We start from the raw sequence: 27,945 nt of genomic DNA, 5'->3' as shown, positions 1-27,945 counted from the left end.
CTAAATCCACGGCAGGCTTTGAAAGTACCCACTTCAGAAACCGTCGAACTGGTGCGATCTGACGGCATCCTAGAATTTATAGGTAGGATGTGATGTCATGCGTGATGTTATGCTGTCGTGAGATTACGTCACACTGGCGTTGTGTCCATATTCGGGACGACCGTCTCATCGTCATCGTCGTCTTGGTAACAGGTTGGTTTGTTGTGATGATGTAGTGTAAAGTTTCAGACAGACAGTAAGAGTGATGCAACGTGCAACGTACATACAACATACTGACAACCGACATGGCGCAGGATTCAAATTGTAAGGTAGATTTTTGGGGCGGTGTAGCCGCCCCCTATAAGTGAGTTTTGGACACCAACCAAAAAAATTGTGTACCCCCTAACCCTTCCATTGTTAATGCAAATCGATACTTTTTCCATATCAGCCAATCACATTACAGCTTGTGTCATCACCACTAACTGTAATGTGATTGGCTGACTTTGCAAATTCAGGACTGTGATTGGCTAGCGAAACACATGACACATGTGCAGCCCTATGAATAGCAGTATGGACTTTAAAAAAAGTCATAAATCCTTTTTTTAAAGTGAGTCATGTTGTGATGACCACACACCGCCCACTTCACACTGGGTGTGATTTTTTCTGTATTTTTGTGTTGATATTTGAACTGTTTGGTTGCTGCTATATATGACTATGAATTGAATACCAAGGACTTTTTTGGACGGATCTTTTAGACAAAGTATTTTAAATGTAATTGTAACGTTTTACTTTTCTTTTTTGCCTAATAAAATATTCAATCAATCAATCAATCAATCAATCAATGTCATCAGGGTTCTCCATATATGTTCTGGACAACTGGATCTCCATATTATATGCCTACTGTATATATGGGCATATCTGGACATCCGCCTCTCAGAATGTGAATTGATGCCGGGCACCGCACTCCCTTGAGTTTTCACCGATGCGTGTGCTTTGTCATCCCCTGTATGGGTATGACCATATATGGGAAAAGCGGTCAAATTGTGGTTAGGTTTAGGACTTAAGTGGTTAATTCATAATACATTTTTGGAACGTTTGGACTGCCAATTCCCACCATGCTCTTACTTCGTCCCCGGTTACGTAAAAGTAAAGATCATGCATCAAGTATTCAAGTCAGACATAATGTCATCCTAAGCATTCTGTAACTTCCCAGGGCAAAGGATTAAATGTGTCACTGGAGTCCCCCTCCTTTACGCTGCTGTCTCCCTTACGTGTCCCGCTGTTTTTAGGACGAGGAGACTTTTGTGATGTCACCTCAGACCGAAGAGGGTCGAGACAAATGTCCATACAGCCCGACAACTGGCTACACCGGTCTCATCGTTGGTAAGACCCACCACAACACACTCTCTACGCTGAGCCCTCCACCTTTTTACTAAGTAGGCCTATAGAGGGTCTAAGTGTTTAAAGCTGCATTCCATAACGTTTTTCAAGGACCAACTTTGTCACATCACAGGTTTACAGGTGTAAAGAAGTGGGTGTTTTTTTTTCTTTTTCTACAAGCTTCAGAAGGGAGAAGAAGAAAAAGGAGGGGGGGGGGGCAGGGAGAAAATTTTAACTGTAAAGAAGCATATCAAAGAGAGCAAAAATAATAACAATCAAGATATCTACATATATACACATAGCATAAGACCAGCAGGTACAGTACTGTACTGTACGTACATTAGTAAAGTTAAAGATTGCAGCTCTAAGCCCTATATACTTTGTCATACTGTACAATGCACAGCAAAAATAGCTGATCTGCAAGCTTTATTTTTAGAAAAGTCTCATCTATAGTGACATGCCCAAAATAGGGATGCCAGGGTGAAAGTGGTGAATCCATTGATCAAACTGACTGAGCGGTTTTCTTCTCAGACCAGCAGATGTACACAGCCTCTCAGTACGAGTTCCGAAGCTTCCCGGACATCCGCCGCAACTCGCCGTCTCCCGCGCTGAAGACGGAGGACGCGCCCACGCGCTGGCTGACCGGTGAGTGTGTCGGGGTGGCCAGTGACTTGCTAAAACGGTAGCGCTTTGCAATGTGTGATATATACAGTACATACACCTATTCAGATGCACGCAGCATCCACAAATAATTTCAACACAAAACAACAACTGGTGAAAAGAGAGCAAGTCTGCACTGTTTCAAATGCTCCCAAAACAATGTCTCAATGCTTCCAGACAACGTTTCCACCAGTGTTATCGAGTTGGCTTATTAGACTGTAACAAGCTCACAACGCGTCGCGATGCGTCGCGTTGTAAGCTTGTAAATCTGTTATTTTTGGAATATTCTTGAAACATTTTAACAACACAATACGGGGGTGCCTGGCACAAAATGTTTTCAGATGGGGATACGTTTAAGTTTTTTACAGATTTTTCATCTGAACATACAATTACAATTACATATTAATTTGGGGGTCCTTGACATGAAAATGTTTCAGAACCACCACTGGTTTAAACAACATTAGGAAGCAAGCCCAAATAAGCAACTACACTTTAAAAACAAGCCCAAACAAACGCAACCTGTAACTATCAATATTTGCAAGCGACTTTATACAGACACGCCCAAAGTTGCTTATCTCTGCTGTCGGGCAGAAACCAGCGATGTCCAATATATTTACTTTTCAGGAAATGAAAAACGTGTTTTTAGAACAACACAGCATTGCCTAATAAAAGTTGGTATGGTAAATACATTGTCAGATATTTGAATGTGTCCTTATATTGTCATCTCTTTACCCAAATACAGCTCAAGTGGAGTTAGGAGGTTTTTGACCATTAATGTGGAGATGGGGTATATTCCCGTCTGACTTGGTCATTCTAATCAATGGGGGTCAAATCACCATTAATACCAATGTATTACCACAAGTTGGAGTTAGGTGGTTTGACCGATAGTGTGAGGATCCAATGGAATTAGAAGGTTTAGTCAGAAGAGCCTTTTTTATACTTTTCATTGGTTCAATATTTGTAAAACCCACACACACACAGACGTAAAGGGTGTTCAATAGCACTGGCTTATAAAAAAAATAATTAAAAACGTTGAAAAATGGAGATGGTTTCTGCCCGACAGCGACGTGGCAATAGGCGCACGTGGCAACACTGTTGGCTGGTTATAAAGTCATCTATTACACAGATGACTTTAAATAGGATCTCGTTCTTGCCACAAAATAGGCTATATAATATTGTAGCAAATATGCCTACTTACTGGTCGTAACTTCAGCATGGTACAGGACGTAATAATCCATAAATCATATAAATATAATTTATGAATTATTACAATATATATAATATATTGAAACTTACGTCACTGTAATAGTAACGTGAATTCTTGTCAGACTTGCAATAAATATCCCAATAGTATTACTGTAAACAGAGAAATAAGAAATGACACACGCCTTCTTAATAACCGTAGTCTCCAAATTTATTAAGGTAAATAACTACACAAAATTGATCCAAAATGTCAATGCATTTCCTTGTACGTCATAACTAAGTGATCTATGTGTTCTTTCATTCAACGTTTAATGACAGGCTGGCGCTGTCATCAAAGGTCATGACTTAGACCTATTGTAGACCATATTTTGAGAGAGGCCGGTATGTAACACCTTCTCCATCAATATATGTCAACTAGAGGACCAGTTAGATAACTTAGAACCAAAAGCAAAGTATTAGTTCACCCACTGAAATGAGGGCTTAAGTTTTAGTAGTTAAAGTGTAACATAGGATATCGTGTGGGAGAGGAAAGAATTGAACAGAAATTAACTACCACGCTGCCTGGAAAAATGACATATCATGGGGCCCTTTAGGAAGAAAGAGACCGACACATACATACAGCCTATCATCAATTGTTTGCCATAACGTCATGTGTTCAGAGTCATACGACCTGGGAGTCCTTTTGTGACAGTCTTTTCCAGAGTCCAGTGAGCGGTCAATGTCTGCCAGGGGTACGGTGGGAGAGCTAGAGTGTCCGGGCGCTGCGGCCCTCACTCTCTCTCCCCCCCCTGGGCCTTTGGGATCAAGTCAGGCTGGGTTGAGGAGTAGCAGCGAGGAGAAGCAGGAAGAGAGTGAGAACTGGCTGACCAGTGCTTCTTATAGTTAGAAGGAGGAGTCTCCATCCTTCTTGGCCCATTGGGGGGGCGTGTTAGAGGCAGCTGTGCGGGTGGCCACTTCCCTTATTACAGTATGAAAACTACATTTCTCTGCTAACTTTCTTGGGGACCTTCTACTACTACATTCGGCCGGATATTGGAAATCACGATGAATTTAGAATTGTCTAGGTACTAGACGTGAAGGCTTTACGTCAAATAGAAAGCAGGATAAGCATCAAAGTGTAATTAACAAGGAAAGCATCCCTTTAAAACACCAAAGTACATATTATTGTTGTGGTCACAATACAGGACAATAATTATATATATTTTAACGTCACAGAACATAACACGTAATCAGTTTATTCACATTTCTTTTGCTCACTGATACTTGTGTGTTCCGTGGGTCTGTGTGTATGATATTGTGAGCGCTTGCCAAGACATTCTTCCAGGTCATAAAAGTTGCAGGTTACATCCTTATCTTGAAGGTTCAGGACAGAGAGCGAGGGAGAGAGAGAACCAACTAGGAAGTGTGTCTTTGCAGACATTCAAGTGAGCAATAAAGGTCTCTCCTTATCTCAAAGCCTGTTGTATCCTCAGGGAATCTGTGTTCCCTCTGGATGAAAAGGGGGGGGGTGGGAGAAGATGAGCCAAGGGGTCCATTTGGTTATGACAACCGAAAATCATTTTAATTAGCTTTCTTATGTCCATACCTTGGCCGATACTACTACAGAACACCCCTTTGTTATCAAGCTCAGACGAAACAAAACGTTGACGTCACGACCTTCGATAACACAAAATAAAAGGTTAGAGGACAAGTCACAGCACATATGATGATATGGGTTCTATTACCCATTTCTAGATGACACACACAACATATGCAATGGTTCCTTTCTTCACCCAACTGGGGCTAGGCTTGTTGGCATTTGGTTAAGGAAATAGTATTTTCACAATGTCTTTGTCCCATTGTCCTAGTGGGGAGGAGAGGGAGAGAGAGAGTGTGGGTGTGTGTGAGATGGCATGGCTGTCTCTTACATCCATTTCCTGTATGTCATGAATAACACAGGCCTCCCTCCCATTTACGTCCAAGGAGTGGGGAAGCTGGAGGCAGAAGGAGAGAGCTTTAGTAGACTGGTAACAGGAGATCTGGCTGACATTCCTTCCTTATCTCTACGGCCCTGTGGGGGCTCAGTGTTCCGGGGACCGCTGGGGTGAAACCGGTCACTGTGATCAGAGGTCAACAGGGGTCCTGAGCCTTGCTTCTAGTCTTTATGCTGTGTCAGCGTGTGGGGGCGGGAGCCCGATACATCTCTTCAGCATCCAAACATGCACCCCTCTGCATAAGTCCAATTCTGGGATGGTCTGATATTGCTGTGATCACTGCCGAAATCCATCATCATGGTTGCTGGATCTGTGATATCATCAAGGATTCATCAGTCTATGAAGACAAAGAAAAAGAAAAAGCAGCAGGGCAAAAACCCAATATGGGACGCGGCCCAGAGATCTTCCGGCCTCTGTGATCCGTAATCATCTGTACATGTCATTATGGCAACACTTCACACATAAAGTCACACATACCAAGGTTGAGAAGCACAGAGGTGAAAAGCAAGAGGATGTCTAGAATTTAGGGGTCTATACCTATACCTAATATCTATTGTATACCTTTCTACTTTCCTTATTCAGAGTACAGGCTGCTCTTTGTGTGGGGCCATGATAATGGTACATCATACTAGGGGGGACACATATAAAGGGGCATGCATAGTACTCGTGTCTATGGTGTTGCCTCTGAGAGAAACATTAACCTTGTAGTGGAAGGATGAAGCAAAACAGATGTCTACGCCTATCAACTTCTACACTAGAGGACTAAATGACCTTCCCTGACTTTTATGGAAAACAGGCAGGGGGTAGCATGCAGTCAGAGTGGCTTTTGTGAAAGTGGGCCTACTTCAATGAGTTTTTTTCTTTGAAAGAAAATAAAACTAAAACCATCAAAAACATAACGGCTCTTATCCCATTCCTAATATGTGTGGGAGAGAGTTTTGGTTTTTAATACCCTATTGGCATTTGTCTTGGATCTATGTAGAAAAACAGACAAGCAAAACAAATAAACAAAACAAAAGAAACCTTCGAAGCATTATTGAAGTCATTGAATGAGTCCTAACACTTGACTTGCCATGCAAGGGTGGTCTTCTCTGAATGTCTAAAGGATGTTGTTAGTTTCCGATCCGATTCGTGTCAGTTTCTGAATCAACACATGCCTTCAGCTATTTCTGCCAGAGTAGCACTAACAGTGATGTGGCGATGGTTTAATTTAGACACTGGTGTCTTAAGTTATGGTTTCAGCAACCTTTGTCAGGTTTGTCTTAACCAATGGCCTAGCTGGGCACGGGCACTAAGTAGCTGTGACTTATATAGCACATTGTCACTTGTTTAGGGAGAGATCGGAGATTTTGTTTCAGTGTGTAAACTGCAACCATACTACAGTAAAGAACTACAAACATGGCGACCTCTAATTAGTTACCTAAAGTCAATATGTCTATTTGGGCACCATGCTGTCATGGCTGTTGAGCCTTGGTCCATTGTCAAATAGGTTTAGTTAGAAAATAACTTACACGTGGTCTTAGGGTCACCCTGGGGGTCCCTTAAGCTATCATTAAATAGGCAGAGATGAGCACCTTGTGACAGCATTCAGCACTGCTGTCCCTGAATTGCGTCTAACAGACTTGGTCAACAGTTGGCAATCTTAGGGTGATATCATTGTTTATGACTGACCCCCTTGATGCGGAGTTGATGAGTCACGGAGGCCTGACGGAGTGATTTATCAGCGCCGCATTATAATGTCACACCTGAAATTGCCAAGTTTTGTATCACCTAAAGGGTGGGGTCTGTGAAGTGGCTTAGCATAGCGAGCCACTAAGTAGACTACATGGGCGGGAAACAGAGTACCAGTGGTCAGGGTGTCTGCGTAGACGTGGTGGGTCCCCTGAGGGCCCACATTTTAAGTTACTAATAGCAAATGGCACGGGCTTAAGATGCCACGTGGAAAATGTCAAATGTGCTTAATTTATTCTGAGCTTCAACCATTCATTAAGCTTATGACCAATAAGGAGAAGAGCTTTATTGACAGGAGCTACAAAGAAAAGAAAAAAATATATAGCACTAATGCATGGGTTCAATCTTAATTGGACATAGTACTGATGATTAAACCTGTTAGCCTTAGCATAGGTCATCAGTATTATCGTACAGCGCCTAATCTGAATAATATTGATACTGAACAGTTGCATTACCAGATGCATATGGGAAGGTATGAATTGGATTCCATACATTGTTCAATTTGACTCACAATAATAGAGGATTCATTCTGGCTCAAGCCAAGATACCATAGTTGACTATAATGTTGTAATCAAATTATGTAAAGTTCAACAAATCAAATGCAAGTATATTAATCCTGGCCAGATCATTCTTTGACAATTTGTTTAGGACTGACATAATTGTATTCTCAAATTGGAAGCCCAACCATAAATATTTGGTAAAGTATAATATATAGTATATAATAAGAATGTTGTTCATTTAGGATTACAACAAATAAACAGGAGAATAGACTTCCATCCTGCTTAAAATTTATTTTTGTACACATAAATTTGTATTAACTTTAGTCAACGATAAATTTGGTTGGATCATACAACATGCGGAAATAGTACATTAATAGACATTCAAAATGTCTTAAATTCAATTTATAGTCAGAGTCCATGGCATTACCTGATTGAATGTTTTCATTCAATGGATTATAATAATAATGATAGGTAATGTTCAAAACTGTTCCCACCACATCATAGTCCAGTATCAAAATTATACAAGCAGCAGAGGTACTATTTAGACTAGATTGTCTGTTAGATTCGGTTTCAATCCCTTCGTTCGGGAGACACTCAGATTAAACACACTGTGGCCTTCGCCCTGTCAGTCAGGAACAGGTAGAAAACATGTGTTTTAAACTAACACCATGGTCAGCTTAGCAGCTTTGATTAAGCAGCCAGGGGCAAACAATATAGACAAAATGTACATCTTACAGCTGCGTTTTGGGACAGATAGCCAGAAAGTGGCTGGAAAAGCAATGCCACCTTCACGCTGTGAGGAAAGTGGGAAACACTGTTTTGGCGTCAATGGGCCGTGTTACGACCTTGGGTGTATAGGGATTACAACGTGTTTCAATCAATTATGAAACCACAGAATAAGCGTGATCAGTCTGCAAAATTCCCTTGGAGAGCAGGCAATTAAAAAAAAACCCTTCCATTAGCCGAGAGCCTTTTACAACAGTCCAAACTTATTGTGTCGTTCTAAAGAAGAAAGAAAGACCTTTTAACACCGCATGGGCCTGAAGTTGAATCAAGCAGTTAACTTATTAACACCTATGGGTTTTGGGTGACCACTATATTGGTTTGTATGGGGTGGTTTCTTACACGTTCGAAGTGTGCGTTCTCATACCACGCGTGCAAACCATATGCCCGCCTTACAAGCACAAAATATAGCAGACCACATAAGTTATTGATTATTATTTTTATTTTTTTTAGGCAGTGCCCAAAAATATATCACACAATTCCAACACTTATAAGCTCCGTCCGGGAGACTTATAGACTTGCATAAACCAAAAGGTACTAGGAATTGTTTAACCAACACCAATGATCATGGTCAGTTCAGCCGCAGTGGCTTACATGAGTTTAAAGACTAAGCACATCATTAACTGACCCAAAGGTGTGTCTTAGTTAGATAGCCATCATGGGGCGGTAACGTCACATCTGTGTGAAAATATACTACAAGCGTCAACCTCACGTTGGTTGCTATGACTACCAGTCATGCGTCATGGACAGGACCGGTTTCTTTCCATGGCGTCCCATGGAGAGGGTGCATTGTGCGCCTCACACAAAAACATGGCCCATATGTCTCATGGCATGACCTTTTGGAATAGACAAAAGTTGTTTAGTATAGCTTGCTTGGAATGTACACAAAATTAAGAGTCCCCCCTCAAAGCATTTGGCTAGGGTAGGATTTTTGGTGTTGGGTCACGGGAGGACGCGCATTGGTTTTCCGTGCGGTCTGTCTATCAAACCGTGACGCGACCTTGATTCTGGGGAATCTGACTACACTGCTATGTAGGGAGGTGCTAAGATACGGTTAGCGCTAACCATATGAAACAACATACACTCATAAAGTATAGTACAGTAGGTCACCGTTATGAAATTTGTAATGTGTTGTGATTTTTGGTGGAGACAACAAAACTATCTGTATATATCTCCCACAACTCTATCATCATCATTTGTCCGGGGGAAACTAGCAGATCAAAACTGCTTGTCCCCCATTATTAGGAAAGCAAAGAGGAGACAATGACTGAACAACAGTTTCCAACACGGTAGTTTGTGGTCTAACTGTCATTCTTGACTGATACCCAAAAACAGGTAAACTACGTCCCTTGAACTATGGCTGTTTATAAAAATCGCCATACCAACTGTTCTGGCTGTGACAGAGTATAGGGCATGACTCTATTTCTCTTGTGACAGGAGGGGACTTATTATAGCTCCAATTGTACAGGTCAGTTGGAGTAACCTGATATCTACACCTTGTTGAAGTGGTGGAGTCATGGCTCTCAACTCTACTCAATACAACTCACCTAGTCTTTTCTCAGTGCATTAATCACCTTGTGCTGGACAAATGTCTTTGTTTTGGGCACTCTCCTTTTTTTTTTTTTTGGAGTGGTCAAAACAAACAAAATTGATAGCTCAATCTACTGCATGGGCAGGCAACGTAAACACTGTATCACTGAAAGGATACACTAGCGTATACGGAATTCTATTGAATGATCGTGATACTGTTACTGGATTTTTAACACTTGAGCGCTTGGTGAGCATGGCTAGGTTGCAAAAATTGCGTACGAGTGGCATACGACCAAGTACTTTTAGTTAATTAAAATATTTAATTTGGGTTTGAGATCACTTTACCCTAGATAAGCATTCTCAGACCCTTTTTATATTTATACAAACAAACTTAAAGTTAGAGGTTTGATCAATTATAGTTTTAGCAATTTATTTTTACTTAGAGAAACTAAGCCCTGGTTGAAATGAAATATTCACTTCCTATTAACATATTTCAGAAACGTTTGGGCTTTGAGTATGCAGTAGTGTGCAGTGACATTGTTTTCTCATTTAACTGGTAGTAAACAGGGTTGAAGTGGAATGCAATTTCACTCTCATCTTCCCAGAGAATCAGAGACCCGGAATAACCAAAACAACAGCATGGAACTACATCTCATACAAATTTAGGACTATGGGCCTAGTTAAGAATGGTAATCTCAGAGAAACGTGGTTTCTTAGGGAAAAAGGCAAAATGTTCGAGCTTACTCCAAAAGTCCAGACAAGCACTATTAGTGTTAAAACTCTACAGATTTAATCAACACCACACGTGAGTGCAAGCGTTACTCTAAATCAATTGTCCGTTCCTTGCCTTCTGACTTTTAAATAGTTTCTATCTCGACTCCACATTTTGATCAGGACTTGGGCAAGGTTTGACCTATAACATTGTTTAGTCCTTAATTTGAATTAAGGTGGAAACATTAAACCAATTATACTTAGGCTCCCATCAAATCATGGTGAAATTAGCAGTGGTCACCTACATTTTTTTTAAATGATAGGGCCTGTAATTTCTCCCGGGTTACATCCGGTACTTATAGTTATTCTGTCTCTTCTTTGTAATATACCTACCATATGGGATAACATATGCAAGTATAATACTTCGAAGATAAGAAAACTGGGCTTACATATATATCCTCCAGTTATTCTGTCTCCTCTTCATAATACACTTACATATGTTATCCCATATGCAAGTACATTACTTTGAAGATACGAAACTGGGGCCACATACGTAACCTCTAGTTTTAATCGTCTGGCAACAGACTCTCATCATTTAATAGCCTAAGATTGTTTCCTAAATAGACGAATACAACTTTGAAATCATCAGGATAAAAATTAGAGAACTTAAAGTACATTACAATTTGAATCCTTATTCGAAAAGTTAAAAATGTTAACAGCAATTTAGCATGTAATTGTTTAAAATCTACACATTTTTGAATTAACCCCATAAAATGATGACTTCACGTTGAAACTCAATTCGATTAAGTCAGAACTTTGTCATAATTAAACCATCGTATGTAGTTGTTCTCTTAACAATTAACGAATCATGGCTTTAGATCGACAGAATAACGACCATGAATTCAAAATCAAATTAAATTAACTCAAAGGTAAAATTTGGAATAATCAAACAATCGCACCCAGTAGTTGCATGTCATTCATTTCAGAATTTTGGGCTCATTTGAAAGCCATGTAGCCACCGTAGGCTAGTATAAATTAAAGATTGTCCTGATCAACGTTTACTAACTCAGCTGTGTTGGGGATCAGAGGCTGAGATTGATTGAGATCAAATGGGAACTCGAATAGAAGTTTTGTCTGCGGGAATAGATTGGCTACAACCATCTTGAAACTTTTATTCAATAAATGATCAAAGTTCCTATGCTTGTCTTCAATTTAGGAGTAAGTCAACAACATTTAAGCTGATCGGTACTGATTGTCTCAGTCCTAGTACTCTACGCCACAAGTATCACAGTATCACGACATTCAACAGACATGCTTATGTCAAACACAAGCAGGGAAGGAGGAGGGGTGGTTTCTTGTCATTCATTTCCACGCCTGAATAAACATTTGGGTTTGCTACAGAGCTGAGTGGCAGAGCACTCACATGAAGTTGTAAAACTTCCCCCCCCCCGGATGACTGATGACTGGTACTCTGTTTTAGTTTCGCAAGCTGGTCTTGCACCATTTCTTGCTACTCACATAGGAGATGCCATTTTGCATTCAGTTAGAAAAACATCAGAGGTATTTTGAATGGGACACAAACACCCCCTACCTCCGGAAATAGTAGCCTGTAATTGCTACACAAATGCACTTTGAGGGACAACATCTCATGAGGAAGGAAGCCTTTTCATTCCCTCAGATTAAAGGTAGGGGCTTCACTCACCGTCCAAAGTGCTTAAATCACAGTGGGCTTTACCTATTAGTCCATAAAATTCAAGAGGGCTGTTTACTCTTTGTCTTGAATTGTTTGGAAATGAGTAGGTGTCTTTTTGGAGCCCATGTGACTGAGATTTCACCCTGTAGACTTGGTCAGCCAGTCAAGATGAAATCACGGGCCAGTTGGAAAAATAAAGCAACTAATTATTTTTTATTTTTCCTTCTGGTCTGTAAGCTATATTTGGGATTCCCAGTGAGCATTAAGCATTATCATAATGATTCACTCGAATTTCCCCGTCCCTTAAGACTGTATTAAACAGCTTGAGAGGTGTACTAGAGCTAAAAAACCCGCTTATGGTTTATTAACTCAGTCTGATCTGTAAGCTATATTTGGGATTCCAAGTGATAAGTAAGCATTATCATAATGATTCACTCGAATTTCCCCTTCCCTTTAGACTGTATTAAACAGCTTGAGAGGTCTACTAGAGCTAAAAAACCCGCTTACTGGTTTATTAACTCAGTTCAGTTTAGACCTAATTTCGCACTTGGTTATGCTTAGAAACCATTACCAAATTTGTCAGGATTAGAAGGGATCTCATTATCTAAGTAGCTAGTTTAGAAAAGTTTGAACAACCTTCAGAGTGCTGAACCCACATTTAAGCAAAACTTAATTCGTTTCCCGGGGGAGACAAAAACTCTTTTTACTGTGTCTCGCATTCGCTCCTGCCGAAACGTGGGTGACGTCAGTTTTAAAAGGGCGGATCAACTTGCACACAGATGTTATCAGCATGCGGTTTAACTCAATATTTCCAACAACTGCTTAAAAACAGTTCTTAGGAATCTTGAGGCTCTTACTTCTGCTAAATGCTACTCAACTCAGCTGTCCGTCTACTGGGGACAGCAGACCGGATTGTTTCAGCACAGATATAGTTATGATCAACTTAATTCACTAAACTTGATTACGAAAAAAAAAGAAAACAACAACAATAATTGGCCTATTATTATTGTTATTTTTACCCGAGAAAAAAAAAATATGATTTTTTTTTTTTTTTTTTTTTTTTTTCAAAAATATTATTTTTGATATCTCAGTGTTTACAGTATTGGGATAAGAGTCTGCCGAACCGCGGGGCACCACCTGTAGCAAATATGCCTACTTACTGGTCGTAACTTCAGCATGGTACAGGACGTAATAATCCATAAATCATATAAATATAATTTATGAATTATTACAATATATATAATATATTGAAACTTACGTCACTGTAATAGTAACGTGAATTCTTGTCAGACTTGCAATAAATATCCCAATAGTATTACTGTAAACAGAGAAATAAGAAATGACACACGCCTTCTTAATAACCGTAGTCTCCAAATTTATTAAGGTAAATAACTACACAAAATTGATCCAAAATGTCAATGCATTTCCTTGTACGTCATAACTAAGTGATCTATGTGTTCTTTCATTCAACGTTTAATGACAGGCTGGCGCTGTCATCAAAGGTCATGACTTAGACCTATTGTAGACCATATTTTGAGAGAGGCCGGTATGTAACACCTTCTCCATCAATATATGTCAACTAGAGGACCAGTTAGATAACTTAGAACCAAAAGCAAAGTATTAGTTCACCCACTGAAATGAGGGCTTAAGTTTTAGTAGTTAAAGTGTAACATAGGATATCGTGTGGGAGAGGAAAGAATTGAACAGAAATTAACTACCACGCTGCCTGGAAAAATGACATATCATGGGGCCCTTTAGGAAGAAAGAGACCGACACATACATACAGCCTATCATCAATTGTTTGCCATAACGTCATGTGTTCAGAGTCATACGACCTGGGAGTCCTTTTGTGACAGTCTTTTCCAGAGTCCAGTGAGCGGTCAATGTCTGCCAGGGGTACGGTGGGAGAGCTAGAGTGTCCGGGCGCTGCGGCCCTCACTCTCTCTCCCCCCCCTGGGCCTTTGGGATCAAGTCAGGCTGGGTTGAGGAGTAGCAGCGAGGAGAAGCAGGAAGAGAGTGAGAACTGGCTGACCAGTGCTTCTTATAGTTAGAAGGAGGAGTCTCCATCCTTCTTGGCCCATTGGGGGGGCGTGTTAGAGGCAGCTGTGCGGGTGGCCACTTCCCTTATTACAGTATGAAAACTACATTTCTCTGCTAACTTTCTTGGGGACCTTCTACTACTACATTCGGCCGGATATTGGAAATCACGATGAATTTAGAATTGTCTAGGTACTAGACGTGAAGGCTTTACGTCAAATAGAAAGCAGGATAAGCATCAAAGTGTAATTAACAAGGAAAGCATCCCTTTAAAACACCAAAGTACATATTATTGTTGTGGTCACAATACAGGACAATAATTATATATATTTTAACGTCACAGAACATAACACGTAATCAGTTTATTCACATTTCTTTTGCTCACTGATACTTGTGTGTTCCGTGGGTCTGTGTGTATGATATTGTGAGCGCTTGCCAAGACATTCTTCCAGGTCATAAAAGTTGCAGGTTACATCCTTATCTTGAAGGTTCAGGACAGAGAGCGAGGGAGAGAGAGAACCAACTAGGAAGTGTGTCTTTGCAGACATTCAAGTGAGCAATAAAGGTCTCTCCTTATCTCAAAGCCTGTTGTATCCTCAGGGAATCTGTGTTCCCTCTGGATGAAAAGGGGGGGGGTGGGAGAAGATGAGCCAAGGGGTCCATTTGGTTATGACAACCGAAAATCATTTTAATTAGCTTTCTTATGTCCATACCTTGGCCGATACTACTACAATATCTTGTTGTTGTTTTTTTCTTCGTCCAGAGGCGGACTTCGTGGGCTCGGCGCTGCTGAGGGAGAACGAGGGGAGCGGCTCCGGGGGCGATGACAAAATCTACTGGTTCTTCACAGAGAGGAGCCAAGAGCAGACACCCAGCTACACGCACAGCAGGGTGGCACGGGTGGCACGCATCTGCATGGTGAGAAGAAAGAGAGAGAGAGAGAGAGAGAGAGAGAGAGAGAGAGAGAGAATTGCCAGTGGTGGAAGAATTTTGGTCACTCGTGGCCCCCGGCCCGCAGGTTGAGAGCCAGTGATTTACATTTCCATTTTACACTGTAAAGCTTTCACCTGAGGAATTATACGCTCCCGTCTGCGTTCTCTGTTTAATGGCCTCGTCATTTTCTCCTACAGCAGCAGAGTGTGCAGCCATCGTACCAGCTGCTGTGTGTTCTGTGACCGTATGACAAAGCCAATGACATTTAGCACAGAATCTGCATTCCGTGTGTGTGTGCGTGCGTGTGTGCGTGTGTGCGTGAGTGCGTGCGTGCGTGCGTGCGTATAGTATTACTATACTTGTGAGTGCCAAATCAGTACAATAGAATTTGAGACATTATGAGGACAATTGTCCTGGTCTTCATAAGAGAAATGGTTGTTTTATGGTAACAAAAACAAAACAAAAAAAGATTCAGGTTGGGGTTATGGTTAAGATTAGGCATGTAGACGTTAGGTGTTTGAGTTGTGTGTGTCTGATTTATACTTATTTGCTCACCGGTGTTGCACACCACGAATAGCCGACCTGAAAGCTGCGACGCGTTGTGAGCTTTTAGATCAGATATTTTCAGTGCATGATACTTTAGGGCAAGGGTAATAATGTGGCATTTGTAAAATTGCCATGTTTAAAATTCCGAGGTTCTCACAAGAATTGTAATCTCCTCTTCAGGGGGACAGAGGAGGTCGCCTGACCCTCCAGAAGAGGTGGACATCCTTCCTGAAGGCCAGGCTGCTGTGTTCTCTACCTGAGTACGACTTCCACTTCAACATGCTGCGCAGTGCCTTCGTCCTGCACGGACGCACGCCAGGCGAGACCCTCTTCTATGGCGTCTTCGGCCTGGAGTGGTGAGCGGGGGTTGGGTATCGATTGGGTTTTACCCAATACCAGTGCTAAACTGTTTTTTTTTTTCTTCTAATGGTGCCGGTGCCTAAACGGTGCCAGAAACGGTGCTTTTCAATACCAAAACAAAACGACATTAGTCAATGAAAATATTTTTGTTTAGTTTAAAATTCAAAATACAAATCTTGTAGTTCACACTCCCAACGTACTTTTACATTTTTTTCACTTTTTCGATCTGACATTATACAAAAAGTAATAATGCACCAAAATCAATCTTCTCACAAATCATTCAGATGGGTCAGCCATACTAATCAAAATCAAATCATTCTTTTAGAATATTGAATTATAGTCTATTTTGTGTAATTTCTTTTGTAGGGCTTATGATGGCAAAACTGGCATCTAAAGGGTTCATTTCATCGTGATTAATTAAATCATGATATAAATTAAACAAGAACCCCTTCATGAAAAAATGGGGCAAATAATTTCCGAATAATGATAGAAGTCAAATTTGTTTCTAGAATATCGAATTATAATGTATTACCAAAAAAAAAAGGTTAGTGGTATATGATCAAGGCATCTAAAGGGTTAATTTAGTTAATTAATAGTTAAATAGTTAAATCATGATATAATGTAAACAAGAACTCCTTCATGAAAAAATACATTATATAGTTAACATTCTCAACGTAATTTTCTTTTTTTTTAGCAAGGCATGAGGGTTAAGTCAAAAATATATATATATTTTTTTCCACCACAGTTTATGTTGTCTGGGGTCTCTGTGGCCCGTCTCAGAGTTCTTTTGAGAGTGTGAATTTAAATCAGCAGAGGACAAGCAGATGAAAAGCCAAGAGATCGATGCACTCCAGATTATTCACAGAAGACTAGAGGCAGGAGATGAAAGACAGCTGTGAAAGACAGAACGAGATAGAGAAGAAAGTTTTACACCCCCCCTCCACCCCAAAAAATGAAAGAACATTTCGGGGAAGGGTGGAGAGTGAATATAAATTGACAATTTAGATTCTGTTGAAAGTGTGTTTGAGTCTAAAGGGCTTTTGAGTTTCTCAATAGGGTTCATGGCCTGAATGTTGATCAGCATTGCCAAGTCCGCTTATTAAGCAACGTTGGGCTTGTTTTTCTGTAAAGTTGTTGCGGGTTGCGTATTTCTGAGGGATTGTTTCTAAAGTGTGGTTGCTTATTTGGGCTTGCTGTTTTAATGTTGTTTAAACTAGTGGTTCTCAAACCTTTTCATTTCAAGGACCCCCAAATTAATAGGTAGGCTATTTGTCCACGGAACGAAGCGACACGTTGTGAGCTTGTATATCTGCTATTTTCAGTATGTTGTTGATCTGTGTCTCTCTCTACCTCTTAGGAGGAGGTCAGAGGTTAGTAAAGTGACCATCCTCTCTGTTTGCTGAATGACTGTTTTGACTGCAGGAGTTCACGTAAGGATACAGACATGGAAAACTAATTTAGAAATGTTCTAACTATAGACCAGTCGTGGAAAAAGTACTCAAATGTTTTAGTTAAGTAAAAGTATCGATACTGCAATGTAGAAGTACTCTGTTACAACTAAGAGTACGGGCTTTTATTTGAGTAAAAGTACAAAGGTACTGGTATCAAAATGTACTTAAAGTTCTAAAAGTAAAAGAACTAAATGTTTGAAAATAGCAGATCTACAAGCTCACAACGCGTCGCGATGCGAAGCGTTGTGAGCTTGTAGATCGGCTATTTTCAAATAGCCTAGGTATAAAACAGGGCTGAAGTGGCTAATATATGTTTTATAATGTAATGATTTATATCTGCAACGTAACTAGCAACTAAAATGTTCAAATAATTGTTGTGGAGTAAAAGTACAATATTTGCCTCTGAGATGTAGTGGAGTAGAAGTAAAAGTACTGAAAATTGGAAATACTCCAGTAAAGTACAGTACTTGAGTACATTCACTAAGTTACTTTACACCACTAACATAGACTGAAAGAAATATGGACGAAGGGAACGGTGAGGTCACCCATTGGTTTCTACAGACTCGCTTTGAAGCCACTGAAGCCCTAGTAGAACACCCTACGTTATCATCAACTTTATTATCAATTAATGGGACCATCATTTACAAAACATGGTAATTGAAAGAAGTCATTGTAAAGTCCGGTCAAATCCCCATTGTAATCAATGGCGTGGCAGTTGTTCTGCAGCCAGCAGCAGGGGAAATAGGGACACCTGCTAAAGCCATTAATGAGAACTGCAGGGAATAAGGCGCTTCCTTATTCGCTTCATTAACAAAAAAAAAAGGATGCTTGCCGTCTGGTTCTCACAAACCAAAGCACTGCTTCAAAGAGAAGACTGCTTGTGGGGAGATAGTGTCTCTGACAGCATTAGGAAACATGCATAACAGTTCAATCTGGATTTATTCTATTTCTGGGCAGTTTATACTCTAGTTTAACCAATTAAAATCGGGAAAGCATCTGTGTCATTTTAGATTTTAGCTATATAGCAACTTACGTTTTTCACAAAACTCTTAGGATTTAGAACGGTGGTTCTCAACAATAGCAGATATACAAGCTCACAGCGCGTCACTTCGTGCTGCGCTGCAAGCTTGTTTACCTGCTATTTTTTAAAGAAAAAATAAATACAAAATCTTGAGGGGTGTGGGGGTCCCTGGCACAAAACATTTTACAGATGGGGATCCACTGCCAATACATCAATTTGGGGGTCCTTTGGCACAAAAAAAGTTTGAGAACTACTGATTTAGAGGGTGTTAGAATCGGGTGTAGAATCGGCCTCTGGTCTTAATGGGTTAAATTCCTTTGAGTAGGAGAGTTTAGAGAGACAGGGGGGCTGAGGAGGGTAGAGAGAGGGGAAAGACGTGCAACACAGCATGACGATGTAAATATACCCGTATAGACTCGGCACACTAACCGTTCACCCACCAGTGTGTATCCCTGGCGATGTCCCCCCCCCCCTGTTGATGAAGAGTAAACATTGTTCCTCAGCGCTCATAGCTTCTCCTCTGGGTTCACACTGTTTGCATTCTGCAGCGCTTGGCCCCTCCCTCCCACACACACACACACACACGCACACGCACACACACACGCACACGCACAGATCTGTGAGCTGTGACTAATTTTGTAGCATCCCTCGCTCCTCACTCTGTGTTCCCTTGCTTCCTTTCCTGTGTCCTCCTGTGTTGCCTTCACTTCCATCCTTGTCCTTCTTTTTTTTTAAACCCAGTGAGCCAGTGTATCACCACCACCACCACTGTCTCTATGGAAACTGGAGGTGTACTGTTGTGTTATTGTACCAGGCTTGTGATCTGCTCTTTCTCACCGCGCGCGCGTGTGTGTGTGTGTGTGTGTGTGTGTGTGTGTGTGTGTGTGTGTGTGTGTGTGTGTGTGTGTGTGTGTGTGTGTGTGTGTGTGTGTGTGTGTGTGTGTGTGTGTGTGTGTGTGTGTGTGTGTGTGTGTGTGCACACGCGTGCGTGGTTTTGTGTGCTACAGTATTGCTATACTTGTGAAGACCAAAGTACAGTAGAATTTGAGAAATAGACATTTTCCTGCATCCTCACTCAAATAATTGTTGTTTTATCATTTAAAAAAGATGTTTAGAGATACCTTTACACTAGGAAAAGATTCAGGTTGGGGTTTAGGATTAGGTATTTAGAAGTTAGGTTTAGGGATTCGAGTTTTGCACTTAATTGTGCGCTGGTGTCGAGCACCGCATCGCGACACGTTGTGGGCTTGTAGATCTGCTATTTTTGGGTTTTAGGCTTACGGTTAATGGCAAAAATGTGTAAATATGGCAATCAAAAATCACTGTCCTAAAAGGTTGATGTGCTCACAAGTAATGCAAACCTGTGTGTGTGTGTGTGTGTGTGTGTGTGTGTGTGTTTTTAGGAAGAATGTGAAAGCATCGGCAGTGTGTCGGTTCTCTCTGTCTGAGGTGGAGCAGGCCTTTCAGGGTCCCTACATGGAGAACCACAACTCTGGCTCCAAATGGCAGGAATACACAGGCAAGGTTCCTGAGCCCCGGCCTGGGATGGTGAGACGCACGCACGCACGCACGCACGCACGCACGCACGCACGCACGCACGCACGCAGACAGACAGACAGACAGACAGAGGTATACAGACATACACACAGCGGACTCCCTCTTTCTTTGGTGTTTTGCCCAGGTGGGCGTGTTAAATGCCCAAAACCTGACCTTTATTTAACCTCACAAACACTATGCCTAAACCTAACCCACGCACTATGTCTAACTCTAACCTCCAAACCACACACACCTGGGTGAAACACCAGGAAAAGGAAGAGTCCGGTACACACACACACACACACACACACACACACACACACACACACACACACACACACACACACACACACACACACACACACATACACACAGATGTACACACACAGATGTCACAGACGCACGCACGCACGCACGCACACACGCATGCACAGACAGACAGACAGACAGACAGATGTATACTGTACACATAAACGTATACACCCACACAAGTTGGTATTACTAACATTTTTAACATTTTCTTTTGCGCTAGCCTGAGTTACTGTACCTATATGTAGTTGCACGTGGGTGTCACTTGCCGAAAACAGCAGATCTATAAGCTTACAACATGTAGCAGCTCGTCTAAGTATAAATCAGGCATAACTCCAAAACCAAGCCGTGAAACTACTGTAATCCTAACCTGAAAAACAACCATTTCTCTTGTGAGGCGCAGGAACATTGTCCTCACAACTACAGTAATCCAAGCACGCTCACTTGCTCGCACACGCACACGCACACGCACACGCACACGCACATGCACACACATACTGTACCCGCACGCACACACACACACACACACACACACACACACACACACACACACACACACACACACACACACACACACACACACACACACACACACACACACACACGCGTACACACACGTACACACACACATACTGTATGTTTGGTATTACTGTCCTCTCTAATAAGCGAGCGCAGCCACAGTCAGCTCTTGTGAGATGAAGCACAAGAAGAATTGCTTCTAAATCTTCCTATCCAGTCTTATCTGCTCTGTGCCAATGAGAGCAGATAACACTTACCACACAGAGCGACGCAGAAAAGGAGAGAGAGAAAGAACAACCTTAGGACGGCAACTCGTATCGCAGCGTATGCCATTTCAACACATTTCCATCGTGATTAAAAACTTCAGGCTGCCCATAGAAGCTGCTAGCGATGATAGCAGCGGCCGCCATCCAGCAAAGTGTCACTTCAACACTTTGCAGGGCTTCATTTAAACTCTGTGGGTAGCTGGAAGGGTCTTTAAATGTGTGGAGTGTGGAAGCCTCTTAGAGGGGATGTGGGTAAAGTCCTTTTAAAAGGAACAAGGAGAAGGGTGGAAAACGTATTCCCTTATTCGGGCGCATACAGAATCCCTCGGTATGTCAGCACTCGGCGGCCGCTGATCCCCACAGAGGTGCAGTGTAACCCAAGAGAATAATCACCTTTCACCAATGGATGTACAGTAGTTGCATTTTTTTTTAGCTGGCGGGGCGCTATGGCACGCACACGTGTCGTGCACACACTCGCGCACCCGCTTGCGAATACACGCTTCCGCGGTCTGCGATTAAAATAACCTCTTAACTATGTATTTTTTCGTTTCTTTTTACTTGCATAAGGAGGATAGGCTACTTTATCATCTACAATTGTGCCTATGCACGTACCTTGCAGAGCACTGTAAATTGAGTACATTCATGAATCCTTCAGCTACTCAAACGTTACCCAAACGTTCATATCGGTGGACTGCTTTTAAAAGTGGCCTACAGTACTTCAGGTCACACAAATGGATCACTGCAATGCACCCAGCCAGTAGAGTCATTCCTAATTCACGCTGTTGACGCTTGGCACTCGGTGTGAATGGTTGTTTTTTGTTTCAAATATTTTTATTGTGAAGCACAAGTTATAGTTGTACATTTAGCTTCCTTTTTTTTTTTTAAACAAAAACAAACAGACATAAACACAAAACAGACAGGTAACATGAAAAAAAAAAAAAAAAAAAAAAACTTAAGCAAAAAACAAAGGGACCCTCCCGCCTCCCCTCCCCCTCCCCAGAAGTGCTGCCCCAGATTACGTGCGACACGGGTCGGGTCATCCACAAGGATTAGCCTTTCAACCTTTAAGAAAGGAGACTAAAGGCTTCCAAATCTTTTCAAAATCTTTCAGTTTATCTTTGAGTATATATCTGATTCTTTCTAAATGTAAGGACTCTGTCATCTCGTTCAGCCAGAGTTTGATTGTGGGGGTCTCTTTCTTCTTCCAAAATAAAAGTATCAATTTTTTTGCAGCAATAAGGCCATATGAAAGAAGGCGTTGTTGAGGTAGTTGTAGTTTCTTCATCCCTTCTGATACCCCCAGGATGACTAACACTGGGTCTGGATCTATCTCTACCTCTAGTATATTGGAAAATAGTCTGAATATCTCTATCCAGAAATTCTGTAGGTTGGGACACAGGGCATAACTGTGCAGTAGCGTTGCATCTGCTGATTTGCACTTATCACATTGGGGGGAGGTGTCTGGGAATATTTTGTGTAATTTTACTTTTGAGTAGTGTAACCGTGAATGGTTGTTTTTTGATCGATATGCTATTGTTCTAAGTTGAAGGCTTTCTCTCTCGCAGGGCACAAACGTGCACACACGTGCATGTGGGGTGCATGTGTGCAGCTAAAAAAGCTCCACCTCGACTACATCACCCCCCCCCCCCCCCCCCACACACACACACACACACACACACACACACACACACACACACACACACACACACACACACACACACACACACACACACACACACACACACACACACACACACAGTCAGATCATACTGCTAAATCTCTCCCTCCTCCCTCCTTACCACATCTCTTGCTTCTTAAATCTCTCCATCTTCTCTTTAACATCATCCCTCACTTCTTAAAGCTCCTCTGCAGAGCACAGCGTCACTGAATGAACTGCTGTCCTTTAATAACCACTTCAAGTCAGGATTTATTTAATTTTTTTTTCGCAATTTGTTGTGAGCTTGTAGATTGGCTATTTCTGCTAGTTAGAAAATGTCAGGACATGTGTTGGGGACATTCTCGCCTATAATAATGTCAAAATAGAGATGCCAGGTTGGAAGTGATTAAATCTACCCCTAATACCTCTAATAATACAGTGCAGTGTTGCCAAGTCTGCTTATTGTAAGCGACTTCTGTAAAGTCGCTTGTAAATATTGGTAGTTGTGTTTTTTTAGGCTTGTTTTTTAAAATGTTGTTGCTTATTTGGGCTTCCTTCCTAATGTTGTTTAAACCAGTGGTTCTCAAACATTTGTCAACGACCCCCAAAATCATAATGGATTTGTCCCCTGGCCCCCATCTGAAAATATATTGTGCCAGGGACCCCCATACAAGATTTGTGTTGTTGCGATGTTTCAAAAATAGTCAAAAATGGCCCATCTAAAAGCTGTCTAAAAGCGACTACTGTAGGGCTAAAGAGGTAAAACTCTTAACTGGTTGCTTCTTTTGGGCTTGTTTTCATCGACCTGGCCGCTTGTTTCTCTCGCAAAATCCCTCCTCTCATCCCTCTCTCATGCCATATCATGCTACTTTAGAAGACCATAACGCAAAGACACTTAAAAACATATTACAAGAAGCAGATGTACTGTATGAAGGCCTATGTGTCATGTCCTCTTCAACACAAAACCACTCAAACTCAAATCTCCACATTGGGAGGGTCTTTTACAGCAGGGGGTCTTCAATAAAATTGAGTTGCAGATTAGACTTGTTCATATCTATCTCTATTTCATAGATAGCTTCACAGACTTGTTTGACAACATTTATCATTGTTTAGTGTTGTGTTGGATTCATGTTAATGTGCATTTTCAGACAGTTTAACCAAAACACTCAATACTTAGAAAACTTGTACTTGGTCTGCTCTTTTTCCTGCCCTACTACACCAAACCTCTCTCTCTCTCTCTCTCTCTCTCTCTCTCTCTCCTCTGCAGTGTATAACGGATGCGTTGAGGTCAAAGGGCGTCAACTTCTCCACCTCGCTGCCAGACGACGTGCTGGACTTCGTCAGGAGGCACCCGCTGATGTCCCAGCAGGTCCGTCCCGCAGACAGACGCCCCCTGCTGTTCAGGAGGACCACGGACTACACCCAGATGGCCGTCCACGCGGTCCAGGGTCTGGATGGACACACGTACCATGTTTTATTCATGGGGACAGGTGTGTTCTGAAACGCGTATTTTCCATCGCTTATCTGCAATTTTTGAACGGCCAACATATAAATGACTGAAGTGGTTAAAATGATTGTGATGCTGTATTAACACATTTTACTGGGGACCCCTCGGAACCTCCCCTGGGGGTCCCTGGACCCCACTTTGAGAACTACTGGCTTATACAGTATAGTCGTCAGAGTGGCGAACTGACGTTCAATTCGGTGAATCGAAATTACAAGCAGGATTACGATTCTCGTTATTTCCTTCTGTTAATCGTGCATGTGATTCAAATTAAAGTTACTTATTGAGAGCCGTCAGTGCTGGAAAAAAAGATTTAGTAAACTGGACCTGAGTTGTTTCACTTTTTTTCCGTCCAGACCAAAATAGCAGACCTACAAGCCCACAATGCGTCGGCAACGCGACACATTGTGAGCTTGTAGATCTGCTATTTTTGGCTAATGTCCCCTCCCCAGAATATGGATGCTGGGGTGCTAATGGTCGAAACATCGAATCGGGACCTTAAAATATAAAGTAAAATGGTGACATCAGTAGTATTACATAGTATTAATGTCATACATTTTTGTGGTCACATGGAGTGGGCTGCATGCATTTTCAGAGCATGTTTATTTTTGAATCAATCTATCGCGTTCGCGGTTTCGGATCAATAGAACTGACACACACGACCCCTATCGGCTTGAGTAAATGTACTTTCTGCCCGCCGCACACAGACGAGGGCTGGCTGCACAGGGCCGTAGCGGTGGAGGGGCAGCTGCACATCGTGGAAGAGCTGCAGCTGTTTGAGGATGCTCAGCCTGTCACCAGCCTGCTCATCTCTACCACACAGGTACTGACTGGTACCACCCGCCTTCTGTCCAAAAGTGCAAAATGTTCTAATCCATAAATTTGATGGTCCATCTACATTTTGACGTGTGTGTGTGTGTGTGTGTGTGTGTGTGTGTGTGTGTGTGTGTGTGTGTGTGTGTGTGTGTGTGTGTGTGTGTGTGTGTGTGTGTGTGTGTGTGTGTGTGTGTGTGTGTGTGTGTGTGTGTTATTGTGACTTTGGTATTAATGTCCTACATTTTTGTGGTCACATGGGGTGGGCTGCATGCATTTTCAGAGCATGTTTATTTTGAATCAATCTATCGTGTTCGCGGTTCGGATCAATAGGGCTGACACTTTAAAGGAGGAGTTCACCCAAAAATGACTTATTTTCGATCAATTGCACACCCTATGAAGACTTGAATCCATGGATTCTTTTTTGTTTTTGTCGCATTCCTAAGCTAATAATTTGATTCCTGTCTCCTACCGGCTAATGTATCCGGTAGGAGACACAAAGTAGATTATTTGTGTCTCCTACCGGAAATACACACGGTCATCAAATTATTGTCTTAGGAATGCCACAAAAACAAAAATAAATCCATGAAATCAAGGCTTCATGGGGTGTGTAATTGATAGAAAATAAGTCATTTTTTGGGTGAACTCCTCCTTTAAGTTACCGATTTATCAGTATCACAATGAAAACATTTTTTTTAAAGAAAAAAAAAATACCATGATTTCAAATCACCGTCCGATGCTTGTGCGCCTGGTGGATTTTTTTGCGTTACAACGTTCATGTGTGTATTATTTGTAAATTATTTGTATGTGTGTGTTTGCGTGCGTGCGTGTAGATGAGTGTGTACGTAGGCTCTCCAGTGGGACTGGTACAGCTTCCACTGTCCACCTGCCACAGATACGCCTCCTGCCATGAGTGTGTGTTCGCCAGGGACCCCTACTGTGGCTGGACCGGAGCCCAGTGTGTGGACATTACATCATACACAGATAGGTGGGTGCTTACTCTATGTATATGTGACTACCGTACATGACTGTCCAATCCAATACACTTTATTTATAGAGCACCTATAAAACAACAGCGTTGAACCAAAGTGCTGTACACTCAATAGAAAAATAAAAAATGAAAAATTCAATAGAATATACAAAGAGATAAAATAACTACAATAATAGAGTATAAAGACACTTTGCTTATCGGAAACATCAACTCTCAGTCTGGATTAAAAGCCAAGGAGTACAAGTGAGTTTTCAAATGTGATTTAAACACAGGCAAAGTTTGAGACGCTCTAACATGGAGTGGAAGATCGTTCCACAGTTTGGGCGCTACAGCTGAAAACGATCGATCCCCCCCTGGTCTTCAACGTTTTGTTGGGGGGACCACAAGGAGTTGACTGGTCAGTAGATCTGAAGGACCTGGGGTTTTTGACAGATAAAAGCTGTGTTATGTACATTGGTGCCAACCCATTTAAATATTTAAAAGCAAACATTAAAATCTTAAACTGGATCGTCTAACGCAGTGGTTCTCAACCTTTTCAGGCCGTGACCCCTCAAATGAACCATATTTGAACTGGGGACCCCCCACCCTGATAAGCACTTGGAATAGGAGTCGAGGCATTACATTTAGTTTGACTTGGTTCCACAGATATATTGTGAAAATAGCCGATCTACAAGCTCACAACGCCTCACGTTGCGAGGCGTTGTGAGCTTGTAGATCGGTTGTCTTCAAAATGTTTTCCTCTTTCTTATATTATTTGACAATTATTCCAATGTTTGACAATTCTTTTAGTATAGTTTGTTGATTACTTTTGATGCAGTAATGGCCTTTTTTTTGGTTTATTTTTTTGTTTTTTTAGGTATTAAAAAGGTCTTAAAAGTCCTTAAATTGTCACTTCACTATCATCTGGGGACCCCCTCCCAATCCCGACCCACAGGTTGAGAACCACTGCTCTAAAGAACAGGGAGCCAGTGGAGAGCACCCTGGGCAAGACCTGGGATGTTGGTTGTCTAGGAAGTTGACAACCGGAAATGGTTGAATTTGGCAGAAGTACCGCCCAAGGAAATGACGTTGATGCTTTACAAATCTGTTAACATTCTCCGTGAATGAAACTAGTGTTGTGATTGGTCAAACAATATTGTTTTCGGGGGAAACAGACATCTTGTCCACTCAGGACTTCCTAGACACTCGCTGCTTTAGGTCGTGACCAGGCTCTTCTCTTCGCAGATGAGTGAGGCTGGGACCGAGGCTAAGTGGAGGGAGGGAAGAATAGGGGAGATGTGATCATACTTCAGAGGCGAGCGGCAGCATTTAGCAATAACTGTAGGCGTGATAGGCAGGCTTGGCTAACGGCAACATAAAGTGCATTACAGAAGTCGAGGCCGACATAAAAGCATGGATAAGATGTTGGAAATAAAAGAAAGGTTAAAACAGACTTAATTTTGTATAAAAGCTACAATTAATAACAGAGTGTGTGTGTGTGTGTGTGTGTGTGTGTGCGTGTGTGTGCGTGTGCGTGCGTGCATGCTTGTCCAATCAACCATGCATGAATGGATCAGCTGATTGTGTGCTGGTGCCCATGTGTCTGTGTGGTGTGATGTGACTCACCTACTGGGTTGTGTGTGTGTGACTCACCTCCTGGGTTGTGAGTGTCGCTGCGCCCTGTGACTGTCACACTGTCACACTGTCACACTGCCATACTGTTGCGTAATGACAAGCAGAACAGGACACTTGTTGACTGGAACCATAAACCTGGTTATGCAAATATGTACAGTACACTGAAAATCAACAAGCTTGTCCCTGGAAGCGATGCTATAAAAGATAACTCCATACTATGTATGCAAGTTCAACTGAATAGAATA

The 27,945-nt window shown here is 41.7% G+C and overlaps 1 protein-coding gene across 2 annotated transcripts in view; it reads left to right on the top strand.

The window, feature by feature from the left end:
- The window catches only part of LOC311058804 (semaphorin-4G-like), a 58,911-nt gene that overhangs the window by 20,543 nt on the left and 10,423 nt on the right, over positions 1 to 27,945 (top strand). For both annotated transcript variants that reach the window (XM_084076313.1, XM_084076314.1), the window contains exons 5-12: positions 1,269 to 1,362; positions 1,891 to 2,004; positions 14,944 to 15,098; positions 15,840 to 16,015; positions 19,895 to 20,039; positions 24,046 to 24,268; positions 24,990 to 25,105; positions 25,929 to 26,083. In XM_084076313.1, coding sequence (XP_083932439.1) covers positions 1,269 to 1,362; positions 1,891 to 2,004; positions 14,944 to 15,098; positions 15,840 to 16,015; positions 19,895 to 20,039; positions 24,046 to 24,268; positions 24,990 to 25,105; positions 25,929 to 26,083 — 1,178 coding nt within the window. The remainder of the gene's footprint in view (positions 1 to 1,268; positions 1,363 to 1,890; positions 2,005 to 14,943; positions 15,099 to 15,839; positions 16,016 to 19,894; positions 20,040 to 24,045; positions 24,269 to 24,989; positions 25,106 to 25,928; positions 26,084 to 27,945) is intronic.

This window comes from Gymnoscopelus microlampas (genome assembly GCF_963454915.1).
Source record: "Gymnoscopelus microlampas genome assembly, chromosome: 13".
In the NCBI taxonomy this organism is placed as follows: Eukaryota; Metazoa; Chordata; class Actinopteri; order Myctophiformes; family Myctophidae; genus Gymnoscopelus; species Gymnoscopelus microlampas.
Note: the sequence above shows the minus strand (reverse complement) of the source record. Positions and strands in the feature narration are given on the sequence as shown.